Source organism: Hippocampus comes, unplaced genomic scaffold (assembly GCF_001891065.2).
Source record: "Hippocampus comes isolate QL1 unplaced genomic scaffold, H_comes_QL1_v1.1 scaffold153, whole genome shotgun sequence".
In the NCBI taxonomy this organism is placed as follows: domain Eukaryota; kingdom Metazoa; phylum Chordata; class Actinopteri; order Syngnathiformes; family Syngnathidae; genus Hippocampus; species Hippocampus comes.
Window position 1 is genome coordinate 62,461 of NW_017805991.1, and position 26,326 is coordinate 88,786.

General features: G+C 40.6%; 2 protein-coding genes across 4 annotated transcripts; both read right to left on the reverse strand.

The window, feature by feature from the left end:
• Positions 1-224: 224 nt before the first annotated feature.
• Positions 225-15,991, reverse strand: LOC109529005 (phosphatidylinositol 4-phosphate 5-kinase type-1 alpha-like). 3 transcript variants are annotated; one of them, XM_019892126.1, is made up of 16 exons: positions 15,873-15,991; positions 12,160-12,194; positions 9,394-9,486; positions 9,149-9,279; positions 8,958-9,075; positions 8,603-8,755; positions 8,222-8,521; positions 6,065-6,294; positions 5,898-5,981; positions 5,768-5,816; positions 4,862-4,946; positions 4,576-4,746; positions 4,366-4,492; positions 4,040-4,089; positions 3,822-3,921; positions 225-2,674 (listed from the first exon to the last, which is right to left on the reverse strand). In XM_019892126.1, exons 1-15 carry the CDS (start codon positions 15,919-15,921, stop codon positions 3,863-3,865), a joined length of 1,734 nt encoding a protein of 577 aa, XP_019747685.1. In that variant the 5' UTR covers positions 15,922-15,991; the 3' UTR covers positions 225-2,674; positions 3,822-3,862. The 3 variants fall into 3 exon arrangements, with proteins under 3 accessions (XP_019747685.1, XP_019747684.1, XP_019747686.1); XM_019892125.1 differs by having other exon boundaries at positions 4,027-4,089; XM_019892127.1 differs by lacking the exons at positions 12,160-12,194; positions 15,873-15,991 and adding an exon at positions 11,542-11,700 and having other exon boundaries at positions 4,027-4,089.
• Positions 15,992-16,475: 484 nt separating this feature from the next.
• Positions 16,476-25,163, reverse strand: ecm1b (extracellular matrix protein 1b). The gene is made up of 11 exons (XM_019892174.1): positions 24,899-25,163; positions 23,202-23,258; positions 22,537-22,605; positions 22,329-22,370; positions 22,187-22,219; positions 21,279-21,553; positions 19,543-19,748; positions 18,873-19,152; positions 18,017-18,213; positions 17,769-17,856; positions 16,476-17,025 (listed from the first exon to the last, which is right to left on the reverse strand). Exons 1-11 carry the CDS (start codon positions 24,969-24,971, stop codon positions 16,846-16,848), a joined length of 1,500 nt encoding a protein of 499 aa, XP_019747733.1. The 5' UTR covers positions 24,972-25,163; the 3' UTR covers positions 16,476-16,845.
• Between the last annotated feature and the right edge of the window lie 1,163 nt (positions 25,164-26,326).

A 26,326-nucleotide genomic window follows, 5' to 3' on the forward strand; every position in this document is an offset into this window, starting at 1 on the left:
CAGTCTCCACATTAATTTGAAAAAAAAAAGTCATTGGATAGACATCAATTTATCTTATCAGACATGAAACTAATCTGGAAAATAAACAAAAACAGTTTCAAAATCATCAAACAGGTCAAACCAGTGTTCTCACCATTGCCAAAAATGGATCCTGAACTTTTGCAAAACTATCTGCTCCGGTCCTCTCTTTGGTGCACCGAGTGGCTTGAAAACACACTAACACTTTTTTTTTTCAGTCCATAATAATTACAACTTCTCCCTTTCTGCTGCATAGACCACATGTGACTAAGATTGCAGTAGATGAGATGTTTTGCTCAAGTCAGCTTGCTATATTGTGACTGCCTGAGAAATCTCTCACTGCTGTACAAAGTAATTAGGGAAGAGGGGTCGTGACCCTGCCTGAACATGAATGTGTTGTTTTCAACAGCAACAAGACAAACACGAAACACCATAAAAGCAAAAACAAACAAACGAGAAAAAAAGCTGATGTTTTATACATACAGTACAATACAACAAAACACAGTTCATTTTTGGTCCAGGAGTGGTTTCAGGCAGGTTGTCATTTCTGTAACCAGCAGTAATGATCAACAACAGTCATTTATAATTTGTCTGTAGGCTCATTCAAGTCAACCACTGAGCCGTGGGAAATGATCCTGACATGGTCAGTATATGAAACTTTTTGACATTTTTCACATGCAAATCCAATTTGCCAACATGTGCTCCTGAATTTAAAAGATTTAAATAACCAAAAGGTGCAAAGGTGTATGAGGGCCACCCTGATTCGGGAAAGGAAAGTGTGACAGTGAAGTTATATTAAAAGACTCAATTTTAGGAGAAAAGAGGAAAAGTTATTCCTACGACCTTTAGGAACATTCAGTTTGATTTTTGCAATACACTTTTTAAAGTCAATTTACACATTAATAAAGCCCATTAATGAAAAGTTATTTGCAAAAAGTTATTTTTTCTCATAAAACTGCAACTTTTCCAATTTGACGATGCAAAGCTGCAATCCTAAGAATAAGGAAGCATTTTATTGAGGGGAAAATGACATCATTTTACAAGGGTCATAAAAATAGAGGCCTCTTTTCATGCTAAAGTTGTATTTTTACAAAAATGCTCTTCACCATGAGATTGCGACGTTCCTAATTTAACCCCCCCACCCCCAAAAAAAAAAGATACGCTCTTAAAAATTAAGTCACATTTTATGGGTAATGAAGTCATAATTTCACAAGAATTAAGAAGTTTTTTGATGATAGTTGTAATTTTGCAAAAGTCCTAATTTTCCCTCATTCGATAACACCTTTACAATTTCCACAAGCAAACTTGCAATTTTAGGAATAAAGTTACAATTTTATGATTGACCAAAGTACACTTCTCATTGAAGCCCTAATTTCACGAGAATTAAGTTGGCATTTTATGCTAAAGTTGCGATTGACCTGTTTCAACTGAATGACAAATCATTCAGTTGTGAAAATGACAACTTTGCTTTTCTAAATTCAAGCCCCTTTACTCGTAAAGTTAAGTTTATTTTCAATTTGGCCATGATCAGCCCCCCCAAAAAAGATTGTACTGTTTGCATGGGAAAAAAAAAATGCAGACAAATGACACGCAAATGGTAGCCAAATGGTTTCCACTGTAGTGATAAGGCAAGTATGTGTTCACTGTTATTAAAAAAGAAAAAAAAAAGGTCAGTTGTGCATCACATGGCAGATGAGGGGATAAAAATGCATTAGGAAAAAAAAAAAAGGCACTGACACGGACAAAATGAACACATTTGCAAAATGGTTGCCACCGTCAGCTTAATACTTGATGGAAGGGCACGGACTGGCTGCCAACTGCACTTCTCGCTATTCAGATAAAGATGTTTAGCGCATGTGGTCATATGCCAAAGACGTTCAACACTTTCTTCCATTTTAAAAAGACACATTCTATGATTGAGGGTGAAGGGGGCGTGTACATTCAGCACCACAACAACGTCTTCCGGCACAATTCATTCGCGTGAACACCTGATCGTCTAGCACTGGTTCAAGCCATCCATCTAACTAAGATTTCAACAAAACCCTCCACGATTTTAAGACAATGTGATTGCAATCGGACAGCAGCACGTGTTGACGGGACGCCTCTTATTCGCTGATAAGGGGCTAAAAAAAAACATGGGGCAGCTCAGGGCGAACGTGCCTGCGAGGAAGGTACCTAGTGTGCTGTGACAGGAAGACGAAAATCAATGACCCCACTCGGACGTACTTCAGTGCGCACTGCTCCCGTCTGTGCCCCCACACACACTCCACGTGATGCTTCAACAAGTGACTCCTCACCATTTTGTGACTCTCACGCTCCGCAAACAGGGAAAAAGAAAAATCAAATTCTACAATACAAAGAAATAATTGTGGCAATCACCCTCATTTGTGGTGTTTTGAGACATGTGTGACAGTGTTGATGGCTCGGAAAGACTACATACACGCACACACAGCAGCGTGGAGCCCCGTCTCTGCGTTTCCTCCACCACGCAACTTCTTCCAGCAACACCGGTGTGTTTCAAATGGGAGCGCTGGGGAAACAGGTGCCGCCGGGATTCTGACTTGGATGGCCTGCTTTTGCCGTCTTTATCCTTCACTGTGCCCAGTTCGCATCTTCCAGGCGTATCTCCTCTTGGGGCACTTGGTTCAAATGTTTACTGTGAGGATTTAAAAAAATTAATAAAGATGAGAAAACATGAGGTGGGAGGGCATTGAATTACAATTCATATACAACTGAAAGAAGAAGTTTAGATGCTATAAATCCCCCCCCCCCTTCACCATCTGACTTGAAATCAGACGAAACTTTTTTCCTACGTAATTTGACATCAAAATGATTTGCATTATCCAAATGCTACAATAATGAGGGACCCCCACCCCCCTGCCAGACAATTAATTATTTATTACTTTCTTCAAAGTCAGAAGTTTTGTTACCAAAGCCTTAAAACTGTATGGCTCACTGTCAATTTGGAAGACCCATACATGCGCAACTTTCAACTTCCTGTCTGATGTCATGAGATGTTGATACAGTATTTCCACATAATGTCCCTTCCTCGTGATGCCATCTATTTGGTGAAGTGCACGTAGCAAGACAACCTCACAACATGATGTTGTCACTCCTGGAATGGTGTTCTCAGGCCTGCAAGCTTCCCCATTATTCCCCCCAAACATAATGGTGCTCATTTTAGTTTAATCAGACCACAGGACACGTCTCCAAAAACGTAGGCCTTTGTCACTGTGAGCAATTGTAAACTCTAATTGGATATTTTTTTGAAATATAAATGTACTAAATATTAAATATACTACAACTTTGAAAATTTGGATGTCATATCAAAAGATTAGAGGAGGTCAAATGAAGTTAAAGAAATCTCAAAAATGTTCTTCAAGTACCTTTTTTTCCGATGTGTTAGATTAAATTAGCACCTCCTCTCACTTTGACAGTTCCTTCGCACTAAAATGCCACTAGATGGCGCCAAGCGATATTTTTTATTATTAGGCCTCAGCTCAAAAGAAGCAAACTAGTTGCATTTTTTTCCAGTAAATAACAGACAAATCCCCACGCAAATCCACAAATAGGGGAATTCAGGAATGCCGAACTTCAAATAGTCAGTGGTTCAAGGTAATGTATTAATTAAAAATTCAACAACATCCAGAAACGGATTTAGATATTAGCACCAATTTAACAGAGACAATTTAACTTTTTACTTACTTCCTAAATACTAAACTTATTGCACAGTGAAATGATGTCAAATTGTTGGAACACCCTGTATTATGTTAAGTTCTTAGGAGGATGGTGGTCAGACATACAAAATTGATGTTGGTCTCGGGGATGATGTCCGACAATGAAACTACATCTTCACTTCCGGACAGGTGGCCTGAATTGTCTGCGCTGCCCTCAGTCTCGAAGCTGGAACACAAAACAAGTCAAATTCAAGAAGCCATCTATATCTATAGATATAAATATACACTGTATCTACTATAGGCATGTTAAAACTGGCTTGCGTGTCGCTACCTGTGAAAAGCACCTTGTTCATAGTCTGTGTGAGCTGATTTGTGCACCTCCACCCCAACAGACCTAGACATTAGAGCAAGATAATATTAAAAACACCAATTGAGTAGTAGGACTAGACCAGCAACAGTGTCTCCCAAACTCTGAATCACTCTCGCGATGAAATTCTAAGTTAATGATTATTTGTTAAAAGCAATCAGTTATATTATTTGGAAGAATCAAGTGAAATTGACTAGTTTCCAACAGTACGTGTGATGATCTCTCGCCACACATGAGTACAGTGGTTGGGAATCACTGGACTAGGAGGAAGGAGCAAGAGCAATTACTTCGGCGATTTTTTACCTTAGAGGAGGAGAGGAAGCAAGTTCTAAGCTGCCTACTGACGAGGTGGAGAGGTTGGCCTCGCACTCAGCAGTGTTGTCATGCAGCGGTGGGGTCCTGGGAACCAAATCCGGTCTGCCTGGCTGAACTATGAAAAGCAAAATCTAAATTAGGCAACGGAACTGCTGCAAATGCCAAATTGAGCATGTCTCTCGTTGCTTCAGTACTTACCGCTGTCTGCTTCTGACTCTGTGCTTTTAAAATGTGCGCGGTAAACCAGTCTGGGGTCCATGGCTGAATGCCCCGTTGTGTGAGAGAGTGGGGTGGGAGCTCCCAAAGTGGGAGCCCTCCTAAGACCTCCTTGACCTCCACCACGGCTCTTCTTAGATGGGGAAGGCCTTACTACAGAGGACAGAGGATGTACAATTGACAAGCACTGCATTTCCTGTGCTAATAAATCACCAATATATCCCTCCCTGCAAGTAACTTTAAAAACCAAACACAGACGTGCACTTACATGGAATTTTCTTGAACACTGTACTGCACATGAACTGCTGGAAGCGGTCTGCGTAGAAGCCAGGTCTGTGAACTGAAACCGTGTCCTACAATGGAACAACAACGACAAGGCTCCAGCTAGAGAATATTTTGAGAATTTATTCTACCAATTTTCCATCAAGAAATTGGACACAATTGACTTTGCACGATTAATAAACAACAATACCAATAGAAATGTATTTCTGCCCAACTGGGGTCGCTGTCCTCTCCTCCTACCTGGTATCTGTGACTCTAAATATGTGTGACTTTAAAACACAGGGCCCGGCTTTATGAGTGACGTGTGGGTCGATTGAGTCAGAGTGTACTTGGCTGTTGTTAGCTCAGGCTAGCCAGTCTGCATTTTGAGTCCCCGGGCGTCAGTTATTGAAGTTGCAGATGGTGTATGAATATGCTTGTGTATATTTTGTTCAGTAGCATTTGTTCAGTCAAGTGATTGAAAGTGCAGTGGTGGCTGTGTCTACACGTAACCCCTTGTGGGGGCATTACAATATATTCTACAGAGGTGACAGGCAATATTAAACAAACGTGAACAGCGATACTTCTTTGTGTTGCTGATCATAGACGTGCTGTTGTGGTACGCGAGTTCTGCTTTGGTGTTGACACAACGCACTTTATCTTGGTTTTGAGTGTGAAATTATTCTAAGTAGCCCACCCTTCGGATTTTATCTGTCTTCATGCACTCGTTCACCAAGCAGTTTGAGAGTCTGCGGTAACAGCCCGTTTCGAAAAATGGTCACCGCGAAGCCGCAAAAGGAGGGATTTTGCAAACGTCAACTATTTTCATAATCAAATCATTTGAGCTCTTTGATTTACTCTTGCAAATGATAATTTTGTCCTGTAATCTTCTTACGATTGAGCAGGATCTTACCCCATCATGCACCAATGCCTTCCAGGAGTGTTCCAACCTTTTAACAAATCTAAAGGTAGGATGAAGAAAATGTTACACAAATGCCACAAAAATAGCACGCAAGGGGGAGATTTTCTCTGGAGTCAGATACCTGTAGGACTGGAGTATGTCTATGATGCCAATGTAGATGAGTAACCGCTCTCCTTTTCCATTACGAGCTGGAATGCCTCCCATGCTGCAAAGCCAAAATACAAGCGATGATTCAGAGGTTGCAGATTCCCAACCAACAGTATGTTGAGGTTCAGAAATTCAACTCACTGGTCTTCAGAATCCAAAGCGCCCTTTCCACGAGCCTCACCCTGGATGGACTCCATGGCTGTACAGTACAGACTTTTCTGGGCTTGAGGCCGCCGCTGATCCGGCGTCACCGCTCCCTCCGACCCACCACTGTCCCCGGAATAGCCCCCGGCACGCTCCCGATTGGCCTGATCCATGTTGTGAATGCCCATCAGGAGACTGTAATCCATGATCTTGAAACTCTGCAAGAGCTTTATAATGCACACATACAAACTTTAAATGGTCGGCATTTTAAAGTCAGGACCTACATGAAAAGTTAACACGCTCGAGTATTTTTCAGCAACATTGGAATGCTTGTGTGTGCATTTGCAAAACCCCATGGCGTTACATCCCACCCTCCAGGAAATTTAGCACATCACAAAGCAAAAGAGGCGATCATATTGCAAGCAAATTATTATCAGGTTTGTTTTTTTTACCAATTACTAATCACATCATTTTGAATATGATAGCTAAACGCTTTAAAAGTACAAGAAAACAACTCTAAAATGTTTTTTTTTTTTTGAAACAGACTCATTATTGTCAAAGACTGAGAGCCCCCTGGCATTGAAGATTCAAAACAAGGCAGCTACAGAGAGGCTCGTCAGGTTACCTGATACGATCACATGAGTGTGTTGATGTGATCTTTTTTTCATGCATCAACAAGTAAGACTGCAATGGGCGAATTTGCAAGAGCTTTATAATGCACACATACAAACTTTAAATGGTCGGCATTTTAAAGTCAGGACCTACATGAAAAGTTAACACGCTCGAGTATTTTTCAGCAACATTGGAATGCTTGTGTGTGCATTTGCAAAACCCCATGGCGTTACATCCCACCCTCCAGGAAATTTAGCACATCACAAAGCAAAAGAGGCGATCATATTGCAAGCAAATTATTATCAGGTTTGTTTTTTTTACCAATTACTAATCACATCATTTTGAATATGATAGCTAAACGCTTTAAAAGTACAAGAAAACAACTCTAAAATGTTTTTTTTTTTTTGAAACAGACTCATTATTGTCAAAGACTGAGAGCCCCCTGGCATTGAAGATTCAAAACAAGGCAGCTACAGAGAGGCTCGTCAGGTTACCTGATACGATCACATGAGTGTGTTGATGTGATCTTTTTTTCATGCATCAACAAGTAAGACTGCAATGGGCGAATTTGCAGTGCCTCAGCAGATAAATCCGATGCTTAACGGTCATCATTTCTATTGCTCTTCTCCAAAGTATGATTCGTTGCTAATCCAACATCTGAGATGCCTTCAGGCACCTCGATACTTTGAAAAAAGGTAGCATCCCACAAAGTAAGCAAAGGATTACTATTTAGTTTCGCTCAAGAACAAGTTCTCTTTTAAGCGCTTGAGTCATCAGCCACTTTCGAGAACATCATTGTTGAATACAAAATTCATGTCATAAAAAAATAAGTTTGGGTTTAAAGAAAAAGCTTTGCTGTATGAAGTGTGGGGTAGGGACTTCCATTGGTATGAAAACAGGCGTATATAAGACCAAGGCTCCAATTATGAGGGCTCACATCACAATTTGCACGTTAAAAAGAACAAGAAAAAAACACACATACACACAAAAAAAGAAGAATCTCCATAACTTCGACTAAAAACTAAGACCAAACTTAACTCCTCCCTGGCATATCCGTGACGTTCATTGGCGTTGTATAACTTCAACATACTTCTTTAAGACCTACTACGATATTTTGTTTAGTCAGGGCTTTTGGGACCATCTTGTGGTCTCTTAGGTCATAAAAAGGGCACAAAAAGCACAGATTCGATTTTTTTTTCTTCAGAAAATAGTGCAGGATAGTTTGCACTGAAAAAAAATTGCATTTGTAAATTGCGAACCGTAAATAGGTTATTAATAATTGTATTGTATTTGTTTGTAGGGAAAATTATCAAACACCTATATCCATGATTTAAAAAAAATACTGTACATTCATTCATTCATTTCGAATAAAGTGCTCGTCAAGCAGTTTATGAAGCAACAACTCTAAGCTATCGGATGACGAAATATTTGATAGTATTTAATGCGGTGGTACATTTTATATGAATACAATTCCATACTCTGAGAGATATTTCACAGCATTATTGCTAAATAAAAACCAAAGCGTAGCACTTCATGACTCACCAGGCAGTCCCTCTGTATTGTCTTGCTAAGAGCATTGTAATTGTCTGCTTCCAGCTGCAGGCCATCGGGCAAATCCTGGATAAAGTCGAGGTCTTTGTACGTGGGAACAGCTTTCTCTCTCTCCTTCGGCGACGCCCGTCTCTTATAAGTGGATCCTTTCATGTCGTATTTGAGGTGCATGGGGATTATCCGGGGTAGGAGATTGTTCATAACAACTATGCGAATATTCTTGCCCCCTGCCTGGACGCAGTACAGACCGTAGAACTTGGGCAGCAGTGTGCGCTTGTTTTGGTTTATGTTCTAGAGGAAAAACAAGTTGTGTGAAGACCTGAAGTTGAATGAAGTTACTGAATTTAATGACTAAGACTGCATCACGCTCACCATGAAGTATCCAGGAAGTAGCTTCTGGAGAAACTCTGCCTCTTTGTGCTGAACAGTTTTAATGATGAACTCGTCATCGCTGGAGACATAGAAGAGCGATCCACTGGCTCCGGGGTTGGACAGCTCAATCAGTGGCTCGTTACACAGAGAATACTTGAAAAGAAAAACAAAAAAGAGTCAGCTCTATTAGTACTCTGTCAAAAGAGATTCATCGCTTGTCCTTAATGATTCTTTAAAAAATAAACATTAAAAAAGTCAAGAAAAAAGTGTGTGTGTGGGGTGGGGGGGGGTTGATGAGTGTTTGACTGCAACACCTGTTTTTCTGAATATTTTGTGAATTTCCTCAAGTACTAACCAGGTAGTCATCGGGCCGAATGCCAAACAGCTCTCTGAAATAACGGAAGGCAATGGGAGCGTAGGTCTTAAAACGGAAATCGCTGTAGTGATGAGCTGGAGTCAGGTTACTGCCTTCACTGGAGACAAATCAAGACGCAGTGAGACAACTGACAAGAATAGTATATACAAAACCTCATATGTGCTACCAACCTGGGGAAAAAGATGCTTTCAACGACCACAAAATCTTGCATGAGTACATCCCTCTCGGCTTTCTGACTCAAGCTGCCGACCGTGTGAGTAATGCCCAACTGAATGGCACCTTTGAGGGCAGAGGAAGTTGTCTGCACCAGTCAGAGAAGAAGCGACGTTAGCAGAGTAGATTCCGTGAACCCCTACGCTGTTGCTGGCGTTAGCTAACCAGTGTCACTGACCCCCCACACCAACCCGCCTCTAACCTTTTTGTAGGTAGTCTCTCCGGTGGTGGTCTCAACGCCCCGGTGGCCGATGGTCTTTTTCATACTCTGAGTGGTGCCTGAGGAGCCGGGCATCTGAACAGATGAGGGGGGGAAAAGGCTTTCAAAAAGGGGCTGGTGAAAGCTACATGTGTGAAAGCCGTGCTCTTTGGTTCAGTCTACAGTGACCCACCAATACCAACCAAATAGATCAATACATGACATACATAAAATACAATTTCGCTCATTTTGCAGTGAAAAGTGTACTGTTCTGCGTGACATTAAATTTTAGACTCTTTCTTGGTGATTTTAATCCTTCATTCTGCCGCTTTGCCGGCCTCACTTGGCTTCCATTACCGACTGTTCTTTCAACCAATCCCCACATTCCTCCATATGCACTTAGGCTACGGCAAGCGATGAGGGACAAGCATACTTAGCATTTTGAAATACAACAAAAAAATTGCGGACAAACACATCCAGCTGAACCACATCGCCAACATGGACGAGACATCGTGGCGAACCACACTGTAGAGAAGAAGCGGACCAGCATGGTGGCGATACGCTCAACGGGGCGTGTGAAGTCGGCTTTTACTGTTGTGCTTGGTTGCCATGGTAATGGACAGAAACAGCCAAAGTGAAGTTGCGAGCAGTGTGGGAGCGATGGCCAACACAGCTTGACAGAGACCGGGAGGCAGTTACGCCACAATTTGTGAATGGATTGTGGATGCTTGGGCTAACGTGTCTGCTTGCACTGTTGCTCGAGCTTTTGCAAAAGCCGGCATCATTTCTGAGGAGCAGCACGGCGACCAGATTGACTCTGACAATAGCGTGAGGGAGCCTGCCGTGTTTGATTGTGAACTTGCCCAGTTGTTCATTTCTTATACAGAAGATTAGGACTTTGATGGATTTGAGGATGAGGATTGATCCAAAAAAAAAAAAAAAATAACGTGAGTACATTGTTTAATATTTCACTAAAGTACAGCCAAACTCAGTTTTGCTCCCACTGGCTTTTTAAAAACATACGCTAGCATGCGCGCATGCTACCCTTTTTTTAATATAGCATACATTTTACCCTGCCCGTGTCCAATAATACAACTCGGCTTGTGTATGTGTTAAACACAGAAATAGCACCCGTAACTGACACTACACTTTTTAATACGGCGCGCCGTATGCTCGTGAAAATACACTACAAACTATCCGATTGCCTGGTCAATATGTAGCGCTAAGAGAGAGACCCATCTCGAAATGAAATGGAATCTAGCATGTAGGGCAGCATGTCAAACCACTGAACAGTCTGAGCACTATTTTTTAATTCACCACATAGTTTCAGCGTGCCAAGGGCTGCATCAGCTGGTTTGGACTGGTATGCGTCACACTGGCTCAATCAGTCGACCAGACGAGTCAAACAGGAACCAGTTATATTTCTGATATGATTAAGAATGGCTCTGTACTAACGGTTATCTGATGACTGCGGGGTAACAACAGCCATTTGGATGAACACGGGAACAACAAAATGATGGCTGTAAACTCTTCATGTGTGTTGTCTTCTAGCTTTAGAGAAATACTTTTTGTTTTATTGACCTGTACACATTCACCCAGGATCAGATTTCACAGCAGTAAAAATAGTGTGTGGTGCTAGTGGCTGGGCGCAGTCTTTTTCTGTCAGATTAAAATCACATTGTAAAACAAACCCAAACAAAACAACAACAAAAAAAATGTAAGTGACCATGTGCAGTAAATGTAATACGTGACTGTGACATACAATGAGGCGACTTTCTTGACGCAGAGTCAAATGAGCAAGGTGGTTTCCTGTATGGTGTCAACAACTGAACTGATGACTGAAATACAAAGGAGATTGCTTCAACACTGGACAGGACATCTCTTGCGACAAACTAATGAACAGGCAAAAACAAATTATTTCACACTGTCAAGGAATATTAAATGCAATGTGTACCACAACAAACACTACTATTGCCAACGCGAGTGTGATGTATTGATGTTAGTTAATTTAATATAGCCTACCATCGTTAGTTAAAATCCACCGTAATTCTCCAACAAGTGTTAAAAGGAACACTTATTGCCGATGAACATTCAACCTTAACGCCACACAGATTCACTGACACCCACATCACTCACAAATTCAGGCCCTACCTTTAAAAGCCAGACACACTGAAAGCCACAGATGCTAGAGAACGATGTGAGGATGCATAAATATATTCCGATCCAATTTATCAATGGGATGATTAGCAGAATACTTGACTACACTGAAATAACACTGACTAGCCCGACTGCTGATATCATCCACTACTAGGCCACGCCCATAACTGGCAGACACACAATCAACACATCAATATTACAGCATCACAGCATGTATTTTAATTTCCTTTTACATAATTGATTTCTTTACATTGTTTTGTGATGCATTATGTTTTTGTACAATATAGTGCAATTTTAATTAAATAATTTCTGTTTTGGTGGTACTGGAATTGCATTTGGGTTCACATCATTGGGAAAAATTGATTTGTTGTTTTCACGAGCTTGCTAACGGAACCAATTAAAATCCAAGTCAAGGTACCACTGTACTTTACTCGGAGGTGAAATACAACATGTGTACATGCTGCCTTCTAATTGCGCTTGTTTGGGTTCCTCCAACATTTCAAAACTCCATATGCGTGCCCTTTACAGTTGTATGTTATTAAGAAATGCAAATACCCTTCCAAAGTGTCAGTACTGTGATTGACGAGTGTTCTGTCCCGGGTTTGTCCTTACCTCCGAAGGGCCTCCTTTGAAGATGCCACTTGTCCCTGAAAGACAAAGCAAACTTGGATTTACAACATGAGAGACTCAGTTTCACCTTGCCCTCTGCTTGGGGAAAATCTGTTAAATGCCTGCTGGTGAATGATCTATTTTCAGCACGGGATGCTCTTGGGTGACAAATGGGGTCAATAATGAGCCCAGACCTAAATGTGGCGACATTTACCAGCTACTGCTTCTGATACCAGCAGCTCGATGCAAACTGGAACTACTTTTCCCCTGAGCTGCTTGCTCCAGATTCAGCAGGTCCCTGAGGTGTTTTCTGCAATTACCACCTTCATTAACTAAATACAGCTTCTACCGCAGACTGGAAGTTGATTCGATCTGTTGGTGAAGAACTCTACTGGATAGATTTTTTTCCCCCCTAATGATCAGATACACATTACTGTTATCCATGCTATTGACCACAGCAAGCACATGTTATTAGTGACACACAGAAGCGGCAGCTCCATCGTTTTCCATGCCACCAGGCAGTCCATTATGATCAAGTAACTACAGCCTATAATTATTATGTTTTCACAGGTTTGACTTGGGCATGACAGTGCGTCAGCCACTGCTTAAAAGCGTCTCTTTTGCCCTGAAATCTCAGACGACTAAACTGCCAAGTCATTGGCAGACAAACTCAGTGTGACGTGGCTATTATGTAAATTAGCCAACCCACGACCAGACAGATTTTCCGAAAAAAAAAGGCAGATAGATTAACATTTAGTAGTTGGTGAATCTGACACTTGCATTACTTGAAGGTAAAAAAATAGTCAACTTTCCATATGTTCCCTCTCATGTACAAAGTAACACTGTATGTAAAACTATCCCAGAACCGTGAAAATACCCTAAAAAGCTTCCAAACTCAAAATTTCACTTGTCGTTATTGTGCACGTCTTAGTGAGATTTTAGCTCAGTGAGAATCTAAATATTCCAAGAGCGTGTTTTTTATTTATTTGTTTTTTTTTATGTTGCCACCACAGAAATTCACCCATTATGGCAGAGAAGAAATATGGCAACATCAACAGAACTGAAAATGGAAACAGCAGCAGCAATAACAGTCCATTGTGTCTGAAACACTGTTTATTATTATTCGTCTGGCAAAACATACTCTTTTGGGGAGCCTCAAAGTCTCTGAAAACTGACTTCTTTTTCGCAAGTGAGTGTAGCCAAGTGAAAATGAAAATGATAAAGTCCCAAAACACAACCTGCCCAGGAAACTGAAGAAACAAAGGAGGTCTCAAATTGTTTTCCATGGCGGGAAAAATAGGGGTTGAACCAGTAAAGACTTTTTGTAGTCGACAATTTGATGAAAGTCAAGTCAAAGTTGACTAATCGATGAGATTTTGGATGTTTTTTTTTCTGAACAGTAGAGTGGTTCCGATCAGTGACACCAAAACTAATGTCAAAATTTCAACTAGCAATCACAGCGAATGTACTTTTTGTAACTATGAGGCGCTGCCCTTGCTTCATACCGACAGTTTCAGAGTCACGCTGGAATGAATATTTTAAGACTAGTGGCAATCGGTATCGCCGATAGCTGACAGCTATTCTCATCCGCAATCATTTTTTTTTTTTTGCATACTCTTGGACCGATGCAGACATGAGACGTCGCCTTGTTGGCCGGATCAAACACTGCTCCACAGAGTGTTGTAGTCCGGTGACGTCAGCTGACAGGACAGCCAAAAGTCCCTTGTAAATTGGCTGATTGGAAGTCGGCATGCCAAAAACCTAAGCGAACACTTGATTGACAGCTTTAAATTTCAATATGGAGATGTCCTGCAATTGGCTGGCAACCAGTTCAGGGTGTCCCCCGCCTACTGCCCGAAGACTGCTGGGATAGGCTTCAGCACGCCCTGCGACCCTTGTGAGGATAAGCGGGTCAGAACTTGGACGTCTTCTAATCATCAGTTCAAAAATTAATATGTACAAGAATAATTTATAGATCAGACCGTACGTAATTCAAAAGAACTATACTCAATGTAATTTCCTGACATAAACGTTGCATTTAACACTCCAGTGCTTTCTCGCCCACTCTGAGAGCACCTCTCGCCTGTAACCAGTGGCAACAGCTACGGCACTTCAATGCAGCGGTGCCGCAGGTCAACAAATGCAAAAGGATGCCGAGATGATTGTACACCTGTAGGAACACTCACGACCACATTCAAAGACAGAGAGGGTACTCCAAGCTAAAGAGGAATGTTAATAAGGCACGGTCACCTGCTTGCGATTAGCTTGGCCGCACTCACATTTATTCCACTGAGTAAACAATGAGCATCATTCTCTAACCCTTTTGTTACATAAAAGAGCATCGCCTGCCATGCACTTTCTGTTCACGCATCAAGACACATGCCCAGGCCAGTACCTCGCTGCAGCGCTCTCCTCCAGAAATGTGTCCTAATATCTGGAAAGCAGGACATGGCTCAAAACTCACATTTGATAACAAAAACACGGGGCTAGGGGAAACCCTAATTGATATCTCTTCCCTAATATGTATCTTTTTTTTTTTTTAATGCCACCACACAAGGGCCCTTGCACTGGGAAATGAGCGACGATGACACTACCAGAAATCGTTGCCAAAGTTGGTGCTGCACATTTAAGGGGAACCCCCCCCCCCCACACACACACACACACACACACACATTTAACAACAACAACAAAAATCAGCAACAAACAAGATTCCAGTTACATTGATTCACCTTTTGCAGACTAAGACCTAGATGACTGAGAATTTAAACAAATTCAAAGAAAAAAAAAGTTGAATTGATATCGTGACACCAAGTTAACAATGATTTCAGCAAATATCATTTTGGGAAATCTTGTCTAGTTGACAATTACATTTTTATTGTTTACGTTTTAATATTTTTTATACACGATAAATAGAGCGCCATTTTTCTAAAAAACAGCAGCGTCGGTCACGGAATAAAATTAATAAAAGTCATTGTCAATGGCTTTTTCCATAAGCGAAAGAATGGGGAGAAAAATCAATTGAACAGACGGCAGGAAAAATAAACAAGGCTTACTGGAACACATTCGCATCGAATTGAATAATGAAATCCTAAGAAAACATAACAATAATGCGTAAAAAGAAGACGATGTGTGGGTGGGGTTGGTTTCGCGTGGAAAAAAAAGTCCTTTTTTTCAACATAAGGTTGTAATGAAACAGCAGAAAGCCGAGGCGGAGTAGCAAGGGTGACACGGCAATCGAGAGCTGTTTACCGTTAGTCGCTTGGTTGGAACACAAACAAACGAAACAAAATTTAATCACAAAATAATGACATGGGAGTCTCCAAGCTCAATGTAAAGAGTCCCTGGATCCAGCTTTCTCCATATTACATCACGACAGAAGTGACCGGTTTGACAATAATATACAACAACGGAACCACAGTGCTCTTTGCTATTTAGCATAACGAGACGGAATATTTAAATGTCCTGTGAAGTGAAAACGAGCTTCGCCACAACTAACTGACTAAATTAAGACAGCTAACTAACTAACAAGGTAACTAACTAAACACCGGTTCATTTATTTGCTCGGCACTAGCTTAGCAACCTAGCCTCCCGGGGCTTGCCAAATTCAAAGGCACAGCATCCCCCCCATTGATCCTCATCCCTACAAAACGTCACACCGCTGGCTTCGGTAGGCTGGTTTATAGGTAACGAAGTATAAACACGTGTTGGCCAGATACCTGTCGGAACTGTTGATCCCGGGTCTGCTGTTCCACCAGCAGTCGCCATTATGGTTCGTTGGTTCCACTGCGCCGTTCACATTTCAGGCTGCCCAGCTGCATACTGCGGGTTTAATGGTTGACATCGGCACCACATTGCCCCTAGTGGAAGTAAATGGGAGTGTTTGGAATAGCCCCCTAGTGGATGGTACGTCTGCCATACAGGTCCGAGGTTCTGGGTTTGAATCTCGGCTTGCTCCCACATTCCAAAAACATGCATGCAAGGTTAATAAAAAGACTGACATATGAATCCATCCATGTTCTGCTTATCCTCATGAGGGTCTCAGGTACTGACAAAATGACCACTATTTTTTAAATTATCTTCCTTTCCAACACATTTAATTTTAATGTTTGTGTTAAAACAGTATGCATTTATTCATACTGATACTACAAACGAATGTTTTCATCCTGGACCATGCAGGCATTATTTTTACTTCTCATGACCAATTACATCTTTTCATTAGTCCAGTGATTTTTCACGGATTGTTTATTTGTCTGACGACAGACATGTCAAATCTTGCTGGCTTACTGTGATGAAAAACGGATTCAACCCAGAATACAAAGTCTATTTAGAAAAAAAACTTTATTAGAACAGTTTTACTTGTAATCTTGACAAGAAACCCATCTAAACAGAAGAAAAGTGTATGGTTTGAAAACAAACAACAAATGCACATAAATCTATATATAGGGCAGCCTTTAAAAAATAGTGGTACAGGGACACACAGACAATAATCTGGTTCATAAAGGATGTATTAAACAATTTAAAAATCTGTTTCTTTAGAAAGGCACTCAGGATAGAAAGATACAAACAATACTGGCAGTAGATGAGGCACAAATTTGGTCCACGTGTTAAGAAGTGGCATTTGTGCAAGACGAGTATTCAGTGATCATATGTAACAGCTGGTGGAAGTGCGTCATTCATCCAGTTGGACTTTTAAAGGGGGCATCTTTTCTTCTTCTTCTGGTTGGAGACCTTGGTTGCCTTGGTGATGGCATCCATGACAAAGCTAGTGACGCACTTTGGTTGCTCTTCAGGAGCCATGCGGCAACAGCGGCGGGCGACAGGAGGCGATGGCTTCTTTGATGTACACATACGGACAGATGCTTCCTCAACCTACAAACGAACATGACATTCAAGTGTGAAAATGTGGACGCTGCTAATTTATTAATAAGACATTTTAACGTAAAAAGTAATATTGTTCCCATATTATGTCGTAGTTTGCGCCCCCCACTACACCACTGCTTTCTTTTTTGCGATCATCTTTTATGGGTTTTAACAGGATACAGGGAGTCCAAATTTAGAGTTGCGTGTATAAAGCTAAAGTGTATAAAAGCAAGAAGAAGAGGCAGAGAGGGTCCCCAACTAAAAAAAATAGTTATAGAGAATATATGCTTGTGAGTATTGCTATTCTATTACAGGGATCAACATACCACAACAAAGAAGAAGGAAAACATCCCCAGTATCCAAAATAAAAATAAACTCTAAACACCATACACAAAACATCTTTTATAATTTTGAATTTCATTCTTTCAGTCATGTACCACTTTGGTATTCTATATCACCTCATATGACTTTTAAAGATTGTGATGTTAAAATGTAGTTATTGTTTAAAAATAAACTGATTTCCTAATATTTCCTTATTTGGAGAATTATGCGACCAAGAAAGTGAGAACAGGTACTCAAATGTACTTTTAAAAAGTGTGTTTTAAAAAATCTGTGTTTAAATGCATGTAGGTGGGGGAAAACTTTTTTAATTTCTTTTTATATGGTCTTCATTTAAAGTGCACGTGTTTTGTTTTGTTTTGCTTTTCATTTACTCTATTGCCTTTGGTTCATTATAACATAGGACAACTCACCTTTTGGACAAAGCAAGACTTATGGTCTTGTGGTGAACGGGCACAGCATTCATCCAAAATGCTCTTGGCATGAAAGTCATTAGGCAACCTGAAAGGCAGTCAAAATCCAGATTAGATTTGAAAGGTTTCACTGCTTTTGAATTGAAACACAATACACACTGTAATTTGGTAGTCTGAGAGCCACTTAAAGTGCATCAGATTTGGAGATTATACAAGAAAGCAATCAAAACAGGCATAAACGAACTTACACTTTCTTGATGACCTTGCGGGACTGACAGATTTTAGGAGACAACTCGTCCTGGGATAACGTCATGTTGTAATGCGGGTCAGGAGATGTGGACTGGAAACAGTCAAGCTTATCACCAGCTGTGCTGCCCAAACAGCACTCGTAGTCAACCTTGCCCCCCTTCTTACTGGAACAAAACCTGCCGAGTGCGTCGCGCCACTGAAACACAAGCAAATCATCACCGATTGGTAGGGGCTGGGAGCAGAATGTCTTGCATATTAAAATCCATATTATCTTTAAAAAAAAAAATTAAATACAATGAAACAAGATTCAAATACACAAAGAGAAAATAAGTATAATCGGGGTAAAAGGACAGATTATCTTAAATAGTAATATTATATTTTACCTTCTATGATTACACCCCCACCATAACACTGCAAGACAATGAAACTTGTTAGCCCACCTATGGCATTTTGCATGTTAGGATTAAGGTGGATGGTTCTGGTTGTTTCAAATACACAATGTGTAATTATTTTTGTTTTATGTTTAAATTGAAAGTAAACTTCAACTGGGAGCGGCAAAAAAAAGAAAAAGAAAAAAAGATTGCCTCTTTTTTATTGTCTGTAGGGGGAATGTCTACACCTGTGATTGACTGACAACAAGGCTGCTTGCATGGGTTTTTCCTCCAGGTTTCCAACAACATTCCAAAAACCTGCATGTGGATTAATCTACATTTCTGGACCCGAAATTGTCCATCGGTGTAAACATGAGGATGAATTCTTTGTCCATATGTGACCTGTGATTAATTGGTGACTAAACTCTAGTTTACCGGTAACTCTAAACATGATTATTGAGAAAAATGTTGTCTGACACTCTACCTTTTGCTCAGCGCACACAAGCACGTCCTGGTTCTTCTTGCAACACTGTTTATATCCCTTCTCCATACGATTAATGATCTTGGCCTGACGAGCCAGCAGCTCGTAGCCAGTGCTTGGCAGGCACTTGATGCTGTACAGGGGTCGCTGCTTTTGGTTGCGACACAGCGCTTCCACGTTATGCACGCTGGGTCGACCGGGGGGGAAGTTGATTTCACTTTTCTGGGAACCAGACTGTTGCATCCCTCTGCTGTCACTGACGCCCGGTTGACTCACTTTTGTCCTGTTGAGCACAAGTCATACCAAAATATTTACTGGAGTGTCCTGGATACATTAAAAATACACGTGCAGACTTCATTTCATTGAATGTCTGTGTCTAGATGGCTACGATGTAGTGTAGACCACGTACAGTATCGGAATTGTCTCAAATTGACTGCTGTGGAAATAGATAAGGTCCAGTTTTGATTATACTGTCCCATATACAATAAATAAAAACTAAATTCAAGCTAATCAAGACCAAACTAAAATGAAACCAAAATTAAAACTAACGAAAACTAAGAAAACTGCTCCAAAACTAGAACTCATGTAATTAAAAAAAAAATTAAAAAGGCAAATTTAAATAAAAATTAGCTATAAATGAAAAATCCAAAGATGTTATAAACCTGCTCCATACCTGCGGCATGTGTTTTTGTCAAAGCTGAAGTCGACTGTAGCGGGAAGGGGGACCACCGGTAAAGCCTCGGTCGGCTCGTAGCTTGGATTGGGAGAGTCGTTTTGGAAACAGTCAAACCTCTGGCGGCCGGCCTTTCTGCAGCAGTGATAAAGTCGGTCTTTGACAGATGAATCCTCCTCGCAGAAGTTTTCCACAGACAGCTCCCACTAGGCAGCAGACATCATGTAAAACACATAACTGAAAGTCAGAATGTGCGCAGAGCTGAGATCACAAGCTGGGTGAATGAAAGCAGCCACACATTTTTGCAAAACACTTAATTAAAAGTAGTGGTGAGAGGAATATTGTTTGCCCTCCGGCTACTTCACTCCGGTGGGCATGCCGAGGCCTGTTTGCTGTGTCTGCGTGGGTGGTGGATAAGAAGCTAATCACCACAAAGCCTTTCAATATGATTGAAAACAGGCAAATTTCATCAAGTCTACACTGTAAAAAAAGTCTGCTGCTTCTTTTTTGGGGAGTAAAAATATAGCAAAACAAGAGTGCTGCATGATCTACATCAATGTGAGGCCATTAGGATTGGCTATATATAACTAGAATGTTACTTTGTGGGGAGCCAAATTGTCAAAAACCTGCTAAATTATTTCAAAACACACACACACACGCACGCACGCACGCACGCACGCACGCACGCACAGTGGTACCTCAACTTACAAGTGATCCAACTTGGAAGTTTAAGATATTTGCTCTGACTTGTGATCAAAAATTCGGGAAGCGAGCTCTAGATGGTGGCAGCTAACATAACGATCAGCAATTTGGCAGAAAGTAAACACCTCTTCCAAAAAGAGGCTTCAAACTGTTTATTGCCCTACCTGTTCATGTTTACTGTCAAACTAAAGATTGCAAAAAATATGCATGAAAAGCATGAAAATTACATATTGAACCAAACCACCTAACTATGCTTTATGAAAGTCCTATCTTCGTGCTAAAACCTAATGGGAGACGCTATAGGTGGTCCAGTGAAACTAACATCGAAATGCAAGAGGTTTAAACCTTTGTACAATTTCAAATTGAAGAAACATAGTGCAGCAACACATGTAGACAGACAATTTGAAGAATGACTATTACTGCGGGTGAGTTGCCATGGTCCTCCCTCTGGGTTTCATTCTCAGATATGTGTAATATTTTATGTCTTATTGTATTATACTGTCTCCTGGTAGCCAAGGCACACACACATACAATGACCATTGAAATCATGCATTTCATTATGATGCTTAAACTGTTAATTTCTTTTCGTTGTTTTAAGTTATGACTGTATGTTTTTGTGAAGTTCAATGTTGAAAAGTCCTATTTTTCTTTTTAAAAACATGTTAAAAAGTTTTGCTGTTGATTTTTTTGGAGATCTGCAACAGATTCATGGCATTTCCATTCATTTAATGGGGAAAGATGATGCAAAAACTAATCAAGCTCAAGGCATCACAATTTGTTTGTCTGTCTGCCTGTTAGTAGCAGGCTACTACCTCCTGTTTATGGATAACAATAAACAGATGGGGCTAGTTAATGTTTTACAATGTCAAAATGACTTCTCCAGAATATGTTTTTTCCCCCCCAACGGTGGCCGCCGTTAGATATCATGCCCTAATTAGTCAATGCATGTCAGCCAAAACATTGACAGCGATGCATTTTTTTTAATATGCTGAAGTGTATCATTAAAAAAAAAACAAAAAGCTGTTCAGCCTCACCGCCTGCGTGGCGCAGCAAAGCGTCACCTCCGTCCCCCACGTCTGGTTGCCTGCACAGCACGTGCTCAACCACGACTCAGCATTATTGACGGCGCTGGCCTGACGCCGCAATTTGCCAAACCCTGAGCGGGGGAAGTAGGAGTCGGGGTAGCGAGGGCGAAGGTCTCCATGAAGACAGACAGCCTGGAGATTGTCGGAGGTGGGTCGGCCGAGTGGGAACTGAACGGGATAGTCCAGCATTGGGATTTCGGAGCGGGATCCAACACTTGGACGGCCTTTGGGGAAAGAAATGAATCATTAGGTTACCTGTGGTTTTAGATCAGGGCTGGGCTAACTTTTGCGCTCAACGACCACAGTTGATTTTTAAAACTGACAAACGGGCCTGCTCATTAAAAACAAAAAGTTCAATAAATTAAGATAAAAATTTGAAATTAATATTATTTCATTATTAACAATAAATCGGTTGACATAAAAATATTAGTCACAATCTTCCACTTTATTCAAGCAAAATTATTTTGAAAAATAATGTAATGGCATTTTTTTTCCTCAATATTGAGATTGCGCGGGGGGAGGGTTCCATGATCTTTTTCCAAAATGTGTTTTTTTTTTGTTTTTTTTTTAACAAAGAACAAGCAATGCATATATTCAGACTGAGTGTTTTATTGTTTTGCTCTCACAGGTAGTTAGCTTTGTTTACTTGACTGACAGGAAAAATGTTATGCTGCTTATACAGCTCTTTATATGAAGGCCAAAATTTGACCCCAGGACAGATTAATATTGTTATTTCCTATGGTAAGGTTTTAAACATATGAACAAATCAGGTGTTGACCAGCATCCTCAAACAGATTGTGTTGGACCTTAGAATACATGCTGTAATCAAACCTGCTCAGAGGAAAATAAACACATACGTCCTCTAGGTGAAAAGGATGCTGGTCTGGAACCTGCAAAAAGAAAAGAAAAAGGTATTCATTAAAAAAAGAAAAAAAAAGTATTTTGTTTTCCCTTAAAATATTTAAGTCAATATATTGGTATAGAGTTAAAACAGCCCACCTCTGCCTCTTGGAGTGTCCAATATTTCCGGGACGGGGAAGTCTATAAATGAAAAAGAACAGGATATGTAATAATATAATCAGTAATGCAAAATTGTTGTGATTTCATTCCATTTTATACATATATTTTTTTCTTTTTCAGATGAATAATTCACAAATATTGCAGCTTCATATTTTATATTTATTTTCGATAAAAGACACACCGGTACCTCTTGTATCAACCAGATCTGACAAGTCTGCCTCTTGCTGCATCACAAATGATTCCGGTAATTGGCTCTCTGGAAGACAAACGTTTTTATTGTCAATACCTCTGCCAAGTGCATATAAATATATATATATATATATACATACACACACACACACACACACACACACACACACACACACACACACATGCGTGCGCGCTTACGCACGCACGCCATGGTAAGCAACAGCCATAATGGCCCCAAACGTGAACGAAACAGAAAAATAAAATGTACACAAGAGTTTGTGAAAAGGAAATTTACTGCCTAACTTAGTGGGGGGACCTGAGGCAGAGGCAGGGGACACACTTGGGAAATTGAATTGTACTACATTGCAATATCAATCTGAATTCGATTAACTGTTCAGCCTTATTTACAACAGAATCCTGATCCTAATGATTTATCATTGCCGCATGATAATGTAAATACAAATAGGCAGACAGGCTAAACCAGTATTCTATCATGCTGTCTAAAAAAACAAAAACGTACAATAAAAGTATACCAGTAATCCAGAATTGTGCCCAAAAGCCCCAAAGCATAAATGCACACTTGTCAAAAGTCGCATGCGTCCCCTAATTATCGCTGGCAAAGATTTTGCACTCGCATGTAAAATACAAACCCACACAACTCACCTTGCATGATGGCGCCAATGTCAAAGGTGATCTCGCGCTGCTCTATGTTGCGCTCATCTGGAAAATTGGAATCACAAAGAGAGAGAGAGTGAGCAAGAGGGAGAGCAAAAAGTCAGACGGTTATGCAACGGCAATGTTTTGTTTTGCAGTCAAAATATGAGAACGGGCCAGACGGCCAGCAAGTATTTAACTCTTTTATTAAACACGCTGTGCCATTTGAACCTTGTTGATTACAGAGTAAATTATTTTAACAACCCCATTACATTAGTCCTGACTTCGCATTACTGTGACATTTTAACATTAATAATAGCATAACAAGTCTACACAGTCCTGTTTACATGCCAGATATGTGATAAGAAAAAAATGAGACAAAAGATAAAACATTTCTTTTTCCACCATTAAAGTCACCGATAACGTGTTCAACTCAAGTCAATTTATTTTCCAATGTTTTCCAAAATCGGATTTAAAAAAAAAACAAACATACTGAGATGATGTGGTTAGACCACACCTGCCACTATTACTCGACATAATTTTTTTTTTTAATTTAAAAAGACTCCTTGCATCTGGGCAAGAAGAGCGCGACAGTTGACAATGCACTTTCAGCTATTTACTGAACACGACGCACAAATCTAAAATGCTAACATTTGCAAAGAGCTCCTGTAGGCCACAACTCATGACCACATGCATACTAAATGACCAACTTGGGCCAATCCAACTTCAGCCCCCAACATCAGTCATTACGTCATGCCCCTAAAAGGCACACATACGACACTTTGGGCTTGTCCCATTGTACATGAAGTTATTTTATAAAACTAGAAACTTTCCTTACATTCAACTGTGTTACTTAGGGTGAATATTACTAATTTACTCCAAATAGGTATTGCATAATATAGTATCTTTGTTCCTCAATCGATGCTAGCGACATATAATGACGGGTAGAACAAATAAATGCTATTCCATCCATCCATCCATCCATTTTTTGTTCCGCTTTGTCCTCCCAAGGGTCGCGGGGCATGCTTGAGCCTATTCCAGCTGTCTTCGGGTGGTAGGCGGGGGACACCCTGAACCGGTTGCCAGCCAATCGCAGGGCACACAGAGACAAACAACCATCCGCGCTCACACTCACACCGATTTAGAGTGTTCAATCAGCCTGCCATGCATGTTTTTGGAATGTGGGAGGCAACTGGAGTACCCGGAGAAAATCCACACAGAACATGCAAACTCCACACAGGGAGGCCGCAGCTGGAATCGAACCCGTTACCTCTGCGCTGTGAGGTCGACACGCTAACCACTGGCTCACCAGGCCGCCTGCTATTCCACTAGAGGGCAACCCATGTATCCACATTTCGTGACATTTTTTGGACGTGAGCCATGTGATATTTTCTAAAGTAAAATATATCAAAATAAAGTGGGAAACACTGGTTCATAGTACAGTATAATTTGATGTTGTTTTAACTACAATTTCTTTGCTATGTCCACGTTAAGCACAAACATCACATTTAACGTAGAATAAATCTAATAAAAATGGAAATGATTATAATTATATCATTCGTGCACAAGTAGAAATCTATTTGTACAGAGAAAAAGTCCAAAGGCTAATCCAAAATGGAATCTGGTCATCCATCATTCAGGAAGAAAAGACTCAACAACAACAACAAGTAGCTAACAGACAGCGCAGCAACTTCGTATTCATTTACCATGGTCTGCCGAACCCAGCAGAACCAACAGAGCCCCAACAGTTGCGTGAAGTACAAGCCAAGACGAGCCCATGGTCGCCGGTGTTCGTCCTGTCCGGGGGTGGGGAAGTCGAGTGAAGCGGGAGCAGCGAGCGCACAAACCGGCTTGCAAGCTCACTCGGCGGGGCAGCGCTTGCACTCAGACCCGATATGTGGTTCCACAGAATCTGCGGTGCCGTCCGTAACTTGAGCTCGGCCAGCACCGGATGAGCCGTTTTATGCATTGGAAGTTGGGGGGCGGTCACGGTGGGAGGGAAAAGTTTTTGAACATGACTCATCCTCAGTGATCAAATCTGACATGGCTACTGGTATGTAAACTACTTAAGCGGACTAAGTTTTCTGAGAAGAACATACACGGACATGACTCCTTCCTACTCAAATATTTACTCACTTTTACAGACTATAATTAAGTTATCACTCCCTGTAATTGGTTTCCAAGTATAATAGGCCATTGTTTGTTTAGGAGTACTTCATACTATACAGTACTGCACTGTAGCTTTTTACATGGCAGCTCAAGATCAATACTACAAAGTATGGAATTTGGGGCGATTTGCTAATAGACAGTAAACAGTGCACTTACTAGCATGTTGCAATAGATTGAAGTTAAAAAATACAGTAAAACGCCAGTTTTCCGTCCTTTCCCTGCCAATGTGTACTCTGTAGCGCAGACAGACATGTTTCTTTACACTATATGACTCAATATTCCTGTGAGAGAAATTAAGGAATTTGAATTTTTTTAAAAAATGAAACCTGCTGGCTGCTGTGGTGATTTCCCACTCAAATAAACTTTTTTATTTTTCCATTTATCTCAATGCGAGAGTACACTTCTTGGCTGTATCTTTCAACACCACATGCTTCTTTTCGATAGACCGTCTGCATGAAGGCCAAGGCCTCACAAAATATAAAGTAGATTTTTTTTTGATAAAAGTTAACTTTTAACCTGTGACTCATCTTCAATTCTAATGATAAGCATTTATCATGACCCAGAATAATCTCCAGTGGACATTTGTCATCCATACTCCTGTGTCTTGCTGTACAGTGACTATGAAAAACTGACACCAAGATAACTCATTTTAAAACTTTAAACCATGAATTGGACCTTCACCTTAACAACTAAATGTAATTTATTTTCTAATTGTCAGGTCATATCGTTCATGTTATCATGTCTGCTTTTGTTTTGTAGTACCGTGCTTGTTTTCTATCATTTCAGAAAGAAAAAATGAACTGGCTTAGAAGGGGGAAGTAAAAATTACCAAAAAATGAGGTAATGTGGTTGTACAAGTGTGCACACCCTCTTGTACCTGGGGTTGTGTCTGTTTTCATAACCAACCAATCACTATCAAATTCATGTTAAATTGGAATCCAAGTTAGAAGCGGGTGTGCACACTT